The sequence below is a fragment of the Sinocyclocheilus rhinocerous genome, unplaced genomic scaffold (genome assembly GCF_001515625.1).
Source record: "Sinocyclocheilus rhinocerous isolate Xijiao unplaced genomic scaffold, SAMN03320098_v1.1 scaffold4019, whole genome shotgun sequence".
NCBI lineage: Eukaryota > Metazoa > Chordata > Actinopteri > Cypriniformes > Cyprinidae > Sinocyclocheilus > Sinocyclocheilus rhinocerous.
Genome location: NW_015661870.1, coordinates 383,782 through 396,249, shown reverse-complemented (window position 1 = coordinate 396,249; position 12,468 = coordinate 383,782). Strand labels below are relative to the sequence as shown.

The 12,468-nt window shown below is 37.8% G+C and overlaps 1 protein-coding gene across 1 annotated transcript in view; it reads left to right on the top strand.

Moving 5' to 3' along the window:
- LOC107726597 (FERM domain-containing protein 6-like) overlaps nucleotides 1–10,715 on the top strand; it is a 28,868-nt gene extending 18,153 nt beyond the window's left edge. The window contains 13 exon segments of the mRNA XM_016536241.1: nucleotides 3,504–3,853; nucleotides 4,270–4,360; nucleotides 5,616–5,695; nucleotides 5,777–5,853; nucleotides 6,258–6,444; nucleotides 7,492–7,661; nucleotides 7,663–7,702; nucleotides 7,821–7,889; nucleotides 8,011–8,185; nucleotides 8,701–9,009; nucleotides 9,203–9,325; nucleotides 9,735–9,826; nucleotides 10,201–10,715. Of these exon segments, the coding sequence (XP_016391727.1) occupies nucleotides 3,755–3,853; nucleotides 4,270–4,360; nucleotides 5,616–5,695; nucleotides 5,777–5,853; nucleotides 6,258–6,444; nucleotides 7,492–7,661; nucleotides 7,663–7,702; nucleotides 7,821–7,889; nucleotides 8,011–8,185; nucleotides 8,701–9,009; nucleotides 9,203–9,325; nucleotides 9,735–9,826; nucleotides 10,201–10,527 (1,839 nt within the window). The 5' untranslated portion in view covers nucleotides 3,504–3,754 and the 3' untranslated portion in view covers nucleotides 10,528–10,715.
- The last annotated feature ends 1,753 nt before the right edge of the window (nucleotides 10,716–12,468 follow it).

Genomic DNA, 12,468 nt, shown 5'->3' with positions numbered 1-12,468 from the left:
AACGCGGGTGTTTTTATATGGTATCTTTGAAAAGAACCGACTGTCTTCAGAAAAGCTTCAATGTCATTTTCATTTCGTCTTTCCTGTAATGCCTGATAAAGTAGCGTTTGTGAGCGCAGTGCTTATTTGATTACAGCCTTTACTGGGGAAACCGCTATATCTCCTGCTCCAACAGCGCCTCCTGCTGGTAGAGATTGAATTTACAGTCTGTGGGAAACACTGGTGTCTGTCAGCAAACAAACAAAAAGCATGCTTCAGAACTGTTTTGAGAAGGTGCTTAAGTTTTGAGCCATGTATTATTACTCTAAATTGGGCTACTACTACTAATACTGTCTTGTACCCTGCAATAATCATTTGCTCAAACTCACTTTTATGAGATGAATGGGGGGAAAAAAAGAAAATCAGCCATCGGCTGCCCTGATTTCTAAATATCGGCATCGGCCAGTGAAAAACCCATATCGGTCGACATCTAATAATCGCACAACCTATTCGATATTCTATAATTAAATCAACTAATCGAATATTCGAAAATCATGACCCATCCCTATAAAATTCAAGCAATATTTTGTCTCCCTCTGGTTCAATTTACTTTCTTTTTATTTGCCTTAAATGTAATTTTTACAAAAAGGAAAAAGCATTATTATAAAACATATTGCCGGAAAAAACACTACTATCAATATTATTGTTATTAGTAATAAGCTGTATCATAGCTGGCAGAAAACATAAGTGTATCAAATGACCTACAGCTGAACTGTTTACACCTGTTTTATACACTCCAGATTCCTCTTTTTTTATCCTTTATTACATTCTTTTATTTTGGACTTTAAACCCTCCTTTGCCAAAGGCTCTTCTGTATCTTTTGTGTAAGGAGGACGTATCTGGTTTCTTCAATGAATTAAGAACTTAATACAGTGGATTTAATAACAGGTGTACAGATGTGTTCAGATGATCTACTCCTCTAGTTGTATCTTCTGCTGCGGCATTAAGAAACAGTTCAGTGCATGTGAAAAGAGGAATGTGTCTGGGATTACAATCACACTAAATAACTGTGGACCAACAGTGTCTGAGCAGGTCTGGACATGCGGATTCCACCTATCAGTGGCATTTCCTTACCTCTCATATACTTCCATGTTTGCTTAATTGCTTACTAGTTTTTTTTACTGGAACTTCCTTAGCACATTTTCCTTAACTTTGCTGGAAGGTTTTTCTGTCTGCATGGGTTTTAGATGTTTCCATTCTGAGAGGTAAAAGCGCAGTGGATGATGTAAGATGGCTCGTAAAAACTAAACCCCAGCACTTCAGCAGTCGTCTTTTCAGATAAGGTAAGATTTGATCCCTGAAGGCAAAACAAGACGGTAGCAGGATGACATGGATGACAGGCGTAACATAGGCCTTAATACTGTAGCAGATGATAACTGTCTGTGACTGGGACTTTATATGCACGTGGGTTGTTTTCATCTAAAAAATTATCCAGGAAGTTTCTCCTCCTTTTCAGCAAAGAAATGCCACATATAACGTCACGCGTAATGTCACACATCCTTACAAATGTGGATTCATGCAATCCTCTCTTCCATTCTGTTTTCATCCTGCTCAGCAGTACCAGCTTAAAATGGCTTCAAAAATTAACTTTATTATAATTCACGTCATAGATTATATGATTTTAGGGCCATTATTGAGCCCCTTTGGGCTGTTTGCCTGCTTTCCTTTTAACTAATGTAGGCAATGTTTCTAGAAAACTTAAAGTCAATCCCTTATGATCTCCTAACCATAACACGAAAAGCCAAAATCCACGTCATTGTCATCTGATGTATGCATCTGAACGTCACACATCTGTAGTACGTGTAGCAGAGTGTGTGTGTGTATGTGTGAGAATCAAAGGCCTCTATTGTTGGAATGAGAAGCAGATGTTGGGTGGAATTCTCTTGACTGCTGCACATTTTCCTCTTCTCTCTGTCTCTCGCTCATGCAAAGTTTTCTCACTACTCCATTTTGCATTTTGCCTGACATTTTTCCAATGTATACTTGCTGAAATTATTTATTTTAATGTTACAATAGAACAAGCTTTAATAAAGACCAGTCAAGCGAGCTGAGAAAATGACAGCAGTGCATAGGCGGTTCCACAAACCACAAGGAATATTTTATCATCAATTGTTGGCGCCAAATGGCAGTAAATAAGTTTTGAAGAAAATGGTTTAAAGTAGTGTGGTTAACTTCGTTTTTCTAAAATAAAAATCAATTGTAAACTGCTTCCTTATTAGATTTTTTTTAATGTATATTTTTGGCCCATTGTATAGATAGCAGCAGAATGTGATGGGAAAGTGACTCAAGTGCTAATTAGTGCTAACAAGTTTAAGGTTTGGTATAACTTACTTATGATATTTTGAGCTTACATTCAAAAATGCAACTTCAACTTAATAATAGTATTTCAAGTTAATTGATATACACTGAGGAAATTGTCTGTGTTGACTTATTCATTTGGATGGTACACACTTGTGATGCATAAATATTAGGTTGAAAATAACCTGGAATATTCCTTTAAATTTGAGAGATAACATTTGCTGTTTATGTGTGTATTGGATATGGCATATTTGTTGTCATTTGAGATGGAATTCATTCATGATAAGAGATCAAAGACATAAGTCATAGTAATAGTTCACTGTTATTTTCTTTCTCACTTTGTCAGTTCAGCAGTTTCTGTAGGCCTGTGCTCATATCACAGATACTGATAGAAGCAGAGAGAGAGAGAGATATCAGTCTGTTAGTGTTTCATGTCTGTGCAAGCAGATGTTGTGTCCCAAAAATATCTAAAATCACAGAGAGAATTTTGAATCCTGTCAGAAGTTTTTGTACTTTGCAGTTGGATAAGAGAATTTAAAACAAAGACATGCTATTCTATCTGTTTGTCGTGTTGTTATGCAGAATGTTTTCAGTATTGTTATGGGCTGCTTTTATTAGTAGATGCTTAACATTAATCTAACAAATACATCAATTACATTAAAGAACAAATAGAAAGTGCTTTCAACTTACATCAGTTTTTCAAGTCAGTGTGTTATTTGATAACCAGCCTTGTAGTAAGCAGGATAATGTACTGTTATTGTGGATAATAAGTGTACACAATAACTGTTCTGTTTATATAATCTGTATTTTGCAATTACAACTGGCTGACGGTACATTATCCTTTATATAAGGATGTTGAAAATGACAATAAAATGTCAGAAAGAAGTAGTGCACCATATTTTCTACCTAAATACAAATGCAGAGGACAGAATGTGTGTTTGCAGTGTGTTATACTCACAGCTGTCCATCACTATCAAAAACAGTTTTCCTTGTTTTCTGACATCTGTACTGTGAAGAAGAAATCCAGCGCTGCAGTTCTTGTGTTCCCTACAAAATCCAGTAGATTATACCTTTCTAGTATTTATGTGAAATACTTGTCTAACAGGAATGTTTTCTAGTTGTTTTCTCGTTGAATTAATTTATTTATGTCTTTCTCTCTTTTTCAGAATCGGGCACTGGGGCTGCTGTGTGTTTGTGTGGTGTGATTGTGTGTTGATCCAGGAGAAACTGCTGGTTTGAAACAGTCAGGTTGAGTTTCTCAGATCACAGGGTCTGATTGTGTGTGTGTGTGTATGTGTATGTATGTGTTTTTTTATGTGTGTGTGTGTGAGAGTTATCTGATCCCATCGTGACTGGGAGGTACTCGGGGTGGAGCTCCAGTGAGGGGCACAAATCTACAGGTTGCAGCCTCTCAAACATGAGCAAACTGACTTTCCACAATAACAAGACGATGCAGGACCGCCGGTGTGTGTGTGTGTTCCTCCCGAATGATGAAACGCTCAACGTAATAGTCAGTGTGAGTAAAGCTCCGTGCACTCAAAGTGGTGATTGCTTTAAGACAGCACAGCTTCCCGTGATTTTAAAAATAAATGGAAAAAATGCAATTGCAATTATTTTATCTTTTTGTATCATATACCAAGATTGTTGTTGATGGGAAACAGGTTCTAAACATGCCCTTTTTGGGTTTTGCTTGGATGTTGTTGGCTTGCATTGGAAACATAATCTGATCACAAATAAATATTGTAAAAAATATATATCGTAATTTCACAGTTTGGTAAGAGTTTGAGAAGCAACTTTTTAGGGCCAATGTTGCAAACAGCAAAATGATATAAACATTTCCATTGATAAGTGAAACCTGTTTCCTGTTACCCACTACTGAAACATGTGCAGTATGCCCTTTCTCTCTCTAATACATCTGTTCTTTTCTCTCAGGTTAAGACTGTGTGTCAGGAGTTGTTGGTGCAGGTCTGTGATCTGCTCAGGTTGAAGGACTGCCACCTGTTCGGCCTCAGTGTTATTCAGAGTAAGGCACAAAAACTCTGCCACACACATACAAATGGGCTAAAACAGCTTTAGACCTTCTAACACATTGACTTGTTTATTAAAGGGTCATGAAACCCCTTGTTTCAGCACTGCTTAGTTCTCACCACAGTTTTAAAAAACGCTAAAAAGTTGGCGTGGTGAGCTGCGGAGGGGGAAGAGGGGAGACAGACAACACACAGCTTCAGGTTCAGACAGTTTCATTTCACTCCCATTGAGTTAAAAACACAAATAAAAACACAGCCATTTGCACTCTGCATCGAAAACATATATATGTATATATGAATGTGCTGTTGCACCTCTGATAACTTTTTAAGGCTTAATCTGTGGCGTTTATATAAGCCTTTTGACGGGTTGTGTTACGGAGCTTTAAAAACGGTTATGCTCACCAAGTGAATGAATCGCGTTTGTGCCGAACTCTTATTACAAAGCAAAAACAAACACTCTTCTTTGATTCATGAACGTTTCTCTCAGTTAATGTGCGCGATGTCATCTCACTGTCTGAAGCGTCTGTCATAGCAAATCAACACATGCTGTTGTGAATAATTAAGCGAAGCATCTTCTCATAGGATAAGAACACGCAGTCTCATGAATAATTTAATAGACACCGAAGCGTCAACGATGTACTATTGTCCTTTGCCACGTCACAAATTGTGACGTCAACACGATGTAGATTTTAAACCCGGAAGTTGAAAATAGTGCAAAAAAGCTTAAAATTAACCAGTTTTCTCCAACAGTTAAACTTATCTGATGCTAACATTGTCTTCTATGATGTGCAACACAAACACCTCTGCTAAAATCTCAGAAAGTCTGGGGTTTCATGACCCTTTAAAAAACAACATTACATACTACACATGGCTCTCTGTGCTTGATTCTGATTTGTCAGTTCTGTGTACACATTTTAATATTAAGGATGCTACACTGTATTGATTATTCCAGGTATCCAGGGTTTTGAGTCTTGTGTATCACTCTTTGATGTCTTTAGTCTCATGATTAAATAATTTCAACTCAAATATCAAAAGTTGAATGTCCATTTCTTAACTGAACCATTAAATAACCATGCAGTTATTGAGATAATATACAGTCTGCTGGTTATTATTGTTTTTTGTCCACCGTCATGGTTTTATTTGCTGTAATTGCCTGACTTTTTCCCCCTTATCCATTACATATATATTCACAAACATTAAAGATCTAAATGCGTGTTTGTTTCAGTGTTATAATTGTGCTTTTTCTCCTAGACAATGAACACATATACATGGAACTGGGACAGAAACTGTCCAAATATTGTCCAAAAGAGTGGAAACGGGAAGCCAGCAAGGTATCGTGCACACAGAGTTGAATTTTTCTTGGAAAAAAAACTTTTTGTTGCACATTTTGACAGAATTTTTGCCAACTGTAGGGAATTGACCAGTTTGGACCTCCAATGATTGTTCACTTCAGAGCACAGTATTATGTTGAAAATGGCAGACTTATCAGGTGAGACACACGCATATCTACACTACCATTCAAAAGTTTTGGGTCAGTAAGATTAAATGCATTTAATTGATCAAAAGTGACATACACTTTTACATTATTACAAAAAATCTAATCAAAGAATTCAATATCACTGTTTCCACAAAAATATTAAGCAGCACAACAGTTTTCTACATTGAGAATAATAAAAATGTGCCTTGAGCACCAAATCACCACCTTAGAATGATTTCTGAAAGATCATGTGACTGAAGTAATGACTGCTGAAAATTCTGCTTTGCCATCACAATAAATTGATACAGTTGAAAACAGTTTTTTATTGTAATAATATTTTGCAGTGTTACTGTTTTTACCGTATTTTTCAATCATTTTCGAAAAATGACTGAATATGTTCTATGTCTGTCTTTTAGCGATCGCGTGGCACGGTATTATTACTATTGGCACTTGCGGAAGCAGGTACTGCAGTCTCAGTGCATCCAGAGAGAAGAGGCTTATTTCCTTATGGCTGCATTTGCGCTGCAGGCTGACCTGGGAAACTTCAAACGGAACAAACACTTTGGTGCCTATTTCCAGCCGGAAGCGTATTTTCCCTCCTGGGTAAGTCTGCTCAGCACCCCATGAAACGGCTTCCTGATGAATCATTATGCTGATCAGACCTGTTGAATGTGCGTATGCTCCAACCCCCCTCTGTGTGTGGTTTATGGGCCGCACTGTGCTGTCCCTGAATTTAACAGAACCCATTGTAAAAAGATGCTTTATTCATCAGTGCATGTAGAGGATTGAGGTTAAAAATAGTCGAAAGCTTTTAAAAGGAATCTTGTGTGCATTAGCTTTAGGCTTGCTGAGCTGTGCTCTCATCTGGATTCACATGGTGTGAGACACTGCTTTACTGCATGATGGTGCAGTCAGAGATAGACTGTGCTGTTGTACTCTGAGGGATTACAGACAGTCCTGACAGCACTGTGATGATGATTTTTGTGTTTTAATGAATGTTAAGTGTTCAGGGACATCACAAGAGCCAAGGCTGACAACTAGGATTAAATCTGCTGTATATCGGTCTTATTTTTTCCTCCAGTTTTAGTTGCTTGAGTTAAAAACAAAAAAACAAACAAATCAGCAGTGGTTTGACATTAGCATTTTTCCACACCTGCCAATGGGTGTACTGAGAAAATGTATCACAAAACTGTAAAATATTATTACAATTTAAAATAATAGTTTTTGGAACCTGTGATACTTTTTTCAGGACTCTCTGATGAATAAAATGTTAAAAAGAACAGCATTTCTAACAATATACATTTTCTATAACTTTTTATCAATTGAACACATCCTTGCTGAGTAAAAGTATTAAAGGGGTCATATGATGCGATTTCAAGTTTTCCTTTCTCTTTGGAGTGTTACAAGCTGATTGTGCATAGATAAGATCCCTGAAGTTGCAAAGACTAAAGTCTCAAAACCAAAGAGATATTCTTTATCAAAGTTAAGACTCTGCCATGTTACAAAATATTTATATTTTAAATAAATGCTGTTCTTTTTAACTTTTAATTTATTTGAATTATTAAGAATAATTAAGAATAACTGGAAAATCATGTAAATGTATCAGTCAAAAGGTGTGCTTTATTATTGTTCTGGTTCTATCTTTTCTAGGTAATTGCGAAGAGAGGATGTGACTATATTCTCCGTCATATCCCAAACATGCACAATGAGCAGTTTGCTCTTACGGCATCAGAGGCCCAGCTGAAATACATAAAGGAAGCAGCGCTCTTGGATGACGTGACTGTTCATTATTACCGCCTTTACAAGGTCAGAGAAGAACTATACTCTGGGACTGACCTTACGTGGGATTCAGATTTTTCAGGTATGCTGTTTGAACACTTACTGACTGAGATTACATAGCAAATTGTATAAAATACAGCTCTTATACATTGTGTATCTCTATGTAGTGAATGTCACATTTTTTATTTTTATTTTTTCAGAATGTGGGAACTGTCAGGCAACTCTTGTATGATTTTCCCTGGACCAACGTGGGGAAACTGGTGTTTGTGGTCAGTATTACAGTGCTTTATTAGTATGATTTAAAGGTGTAGTATATAATTCTGTCCCATTAGGGTCACAGTGTTTACACTTTTCAGAGGAATCAACCATTGACTCATTTCCTGTCCACAGGGGAAGAGGTTTGAGATTCTTCCTGATGGTTTGCCTTCAGCCAGGAAGCTCATCTACTACACAGGCTGTCCTCTGCGCTCCCGACACCTCCTGCAGCTGCTCAGCAACAGCCACCGATTGTATATGAACCTGCAGCCTGTGCTGAAACAGGTTCGACGACTGGAGGAAAATGAAGGTATCTTGAGAATATGGATAATAAATTTGCTGGAATGGGAACATTTCTTAAGCTAGTAATTGAAATGTAAATGAAATCTGTGATATATAGACAGCTATAGACCTTTAAAACAAGCAAGGTGATAAAATAAACAAATAACAATTTAATGGCATATACACTGTAAAAATTCTTTTTTTCAACACCGTAACGATTATTGGAATTCATTTAACAAGAAAATACTATTTCAGTCTTTCTACCTCAACATTTCATGTTTAATTCAATGCTACTTGCAATTTCTTGGTAATTATTTGTGAAATTACTAGCAATTCTGAGCGAAAATAGTTTCTACACCAGGTTTTTCAGTGTATAAATCATGATTGAAAATATTAACAATTAACTGACTTTACAAACATGGACATACTCCGCAGAATAACATTTTCTTTTCTTTAGTTATGTTGTCATGGAAGTGTTATTGTTTTGTTTTACAAAGGACCCAGAGCATATGGTTGACATTATTAAACTGTGTGTGTTCTCAGAAAAGAAGCAGTACAGGGAGTCATATATCAGCGATGCTCTGGAGGCGAACATGGGTCATTTGGAGCAGCGTTCACGTGCCAGTGGCAGCAGTGCAGGCAGCACGTCACGACCCAATCCCTTTTCACGACACTCCACCACGAGTCATGGCAGCTCCCGCACATCCGGCGTCGACACTGACAGTTTCCGAACACCTACCAACACACCCCACCGACCGCTGAGAACACACTCGTCTTCCAACACCAGTCATGCCAGCACACACACGTCTGGCATCGAGAGCAGCAGCAAGGAGCACTGCCTGGATGAAGATGGTAGGGGAGACACACAGATGAATATGACACTTTTCTGACAGCCAATATTTGTAACTCATTACATTAGTAATAACAGTATCAATAATAAATGCTGTATGATAAAATGGGTGCACTGATACATTTGTACTAATCTTAGTACTGAAGCAGTAGCAGTTTCAGCGCTCAGAGGCTCTGTGTGTTTGTGTTTCTTCAGAGATTGAGATGCTGGTTGATGATCCGAAAAGTTGTGAAGATCTTCACGATTTAGATCTAAACCAGGAACTGTGTATTCACATCACAGAGGACATGCTGTCAGCACAGAACAACGGATGCTCTGGTACAAGCATATATTATATTATATTATATTAGTAATAATATTACAATTACCATTCTTTTTTTTTTTTTTTTTTTAAATAATACTTCCAGCAAGGATGCATTAAATTGATCAACAGTGACGGTAAAGGCATTTATAATGTTGCTTAAGATTTCGGTTTCAAATAAATAGTTTTTTAACTTTCTATTTTATTCTCTTTTTTTTGGTGCTTTATAAAATGATTTTTAAAAATCCATATCCCGTAATAATGGATGGCTGGAAAAGCCGTGGAAGTCACAAAAAAGTATGAGAATCCATTTGTCTTAACTGACAAGTACTTTGAATCGTTGACCCTAGTTAGCTTCAAATGTCTGATAAGAGAAAATGATTGTTAATGATACATGTGTGTTGTCTATGTGTTTGTGCATTTCAGGGTTAGTGGTGAAGGAAGTCAGTTCTTCCACATCCAGCTCATCAGAGACCGTCGTGAGAATGAGGGGCCAGAGCATCGAATGTCTTCCCCAGGTGCACCTATACACACACACGTTTACACACAACACGTTACAGCTGTTAAATGACACTGTCTCAACCACTGAAGTCAAACCGAGGACATCCACTCTGCATTTTGAGCTGCATCGTTCTGTTGAGTAATCTTGTAATCTCTTTTAACAGTGCTTGTAACCCCACTTCCTCTTAACAGTATTTGTTTAGGACAGCCTTACCCTACACCCAACAGCACTGTCGTTTCTCATCTGTGAATTCATGTGAGTGTACAGCTAACCGCTCTCTGAGATTTTAGGGTTAGTTGAGAGTTAGTGTAGTCTGTGATTTCTGTGTTTTAATGCGGCTTGTTAGTTTCCTAAGTGCTGACGTGCGTTTTGTTGTCTTTGTTTTATTAGACGGCGATGGGCAGGAAGGGCCAGAGCTCCGCAGACCGGCACAGCCAGTCACTGGATGATGTTCGTCTGTTCCAGAGGAACTGTCAGGAGTGGGCGGAGCTTTGCCAGGACACCGCACATAGCTATACGTTTGGCTGTGAGCCAGACCTAGGGGACACGGTCGGCTGCGGGTACCAGGGACTTGCAGATCAGTGCGCAGGCATCCGGAATAACCAGCATGCGTTTCCCATCAAGAGAACCAGCAAGTATTTTTCTCTGGATCTGGAAAGAGAAGATCTGACCACAGAACACTTGACCACCGAAGCAGAACCAGAATTCGTGGTTTAAGGCAGAGAGTATTGAAAAGAGCCCCAGAACAAATTAAAAGGATAGTAAATGGAAAAAAGAGAAAAATTCTGTTATTTACTAACTGTCATGTCGTTACAAGCCCAGCTTACTTTCTTCTGTGGAACACAAAAAGAGAAATTCTGATAACCATGCTGGTTGCACTTTTCCATGCTGGTACAATAAAAAAAGATGGAAAAAAAAGTGTCATAAAAGTCGTAAATCTTCTGTGCTATAGACCTTAGTCAGGGTAGTGACATGATGGTAGGAATGAAAACGAGGTTGCAAGGGATAAAAGTACAGTGTGTTCAATGGACTGTACTCTTTATTTAATAACATCCAAAACACTTTAAGAAGACAACAACTTTTGAAAGTTTTGAGTTATAAGAATTCCACGTGATCTAGGAACTTTATACAGTGTGTGCCGTTTTGAAGACTGTAAGTCTATCACTACAGCCTCGTTTTCAACCATGTGTATCCAAAAAGGAATATTCTGTTGTCATTTACTCACGTTAATGTTGTTCCAAACTTGTATGCATTTTTTTCTTCTGCTGAACACAAAAGAAGATATTGTGAAGAATGCGGATAACCATTCAACAGTTTTGGTTCCCATTGATTTCCATTGTATTTTTTGTCCATATAATGTAAGGCAATGGGAACCAAAACTGTTTAGTTGCCAGCATTATATACATTATAAATAAATTATTTTGTGTTCCACAGAAGAAAGTAAGTCACACAGGTTTGAAATTACATGAGGGTGAGTACTGTAAATGATGACAAAATTTTCATTTTTGGGTGAACTATTCATTTAAATTCAATATGGCATCTACCCTGACTAAGGTCTATGTTTCAGATCTTCTGAAGACATATAATAGTTTTATGAATGGATGTTGCTTTTTGTCATTTTTTTTAGAAGTTTGACAGCCCTGGTTACCATTTAATTTCATTATATGGAAAAGAGCAGCATGAACAATCTGCTAAACATCTCCTTTTGTGTCCCACAGAAGAGAAAATAAATTATACAGACTTGGAATGACTGAGTAAATGACAGAATTATTCATTTTTACGTGAACTATCCCTTTAAGGTCATTTAGTACGTGTGTGCGTGTGTATCCAAAACAAGCAAGAGAATCCGCAATATCCTAATGCCAAAATACTAAAATCTAGAAAAATCTGCCTTACCAACGTATCCAAAAGTTTGTGTGTGTGTGTGCGTGCTGCCCTAAGTAAACCTTCAGTGCCTTGAATTCACTATGCAGGTTCTCAGAACATAAAACTAAAGTTTCTGCACTCCTGTTTGCTTCCACCCTCGTCTCCAAGGAAGCGCCCCAGTCTTGTCTCCAAGAATAACACTAAACCTAATGAGCTTTTTGGGATTGTGGTAACTGAATCATGTGAGCATCATAATCAGAGGGCTCAGTGCCGCCCCGCAGGATGGACGACTGATGGGATTTCAGGCCGTCGAGGCTCTTGATTTAGAGACGTTTGCACACAGCCGATACTGTTGCTGATCAAGGGGGGAAATATCAGTCTTCCATAGACTTTCCTTTAGAGTTTCCCATTTTCTTTATGCGTCTGATGATTTTGTTTATTTGTCAAACTGGAAGTTTATTTCTTTATGTAATTTTATAAAGAAAGACTGCTATGTGTGTGTGTGTGTGTGTTTTAATGGTGTGTTGCCTGTCAGTATTAAGCTGTTAATGGGAGACAGTATTAGAAACCTTATGTAAAGGTTGCAACATGCAATTCTTCCATTTAAACAAAAAAGAGAGTGTATGGACACTAAATTCAAAGGAAGGTAGACACTAAAGATGAAGAATCAGTGCAGATAAACCCACTTCCAATTAAAAGCTCCTCTTTTTTTGCATGGGCGGTTTGGATGAACAGCACTTAAAAGCTCATGTGCATGTTGGCCTTCGTGTCATGACTTTGTGCGTTCTGCTG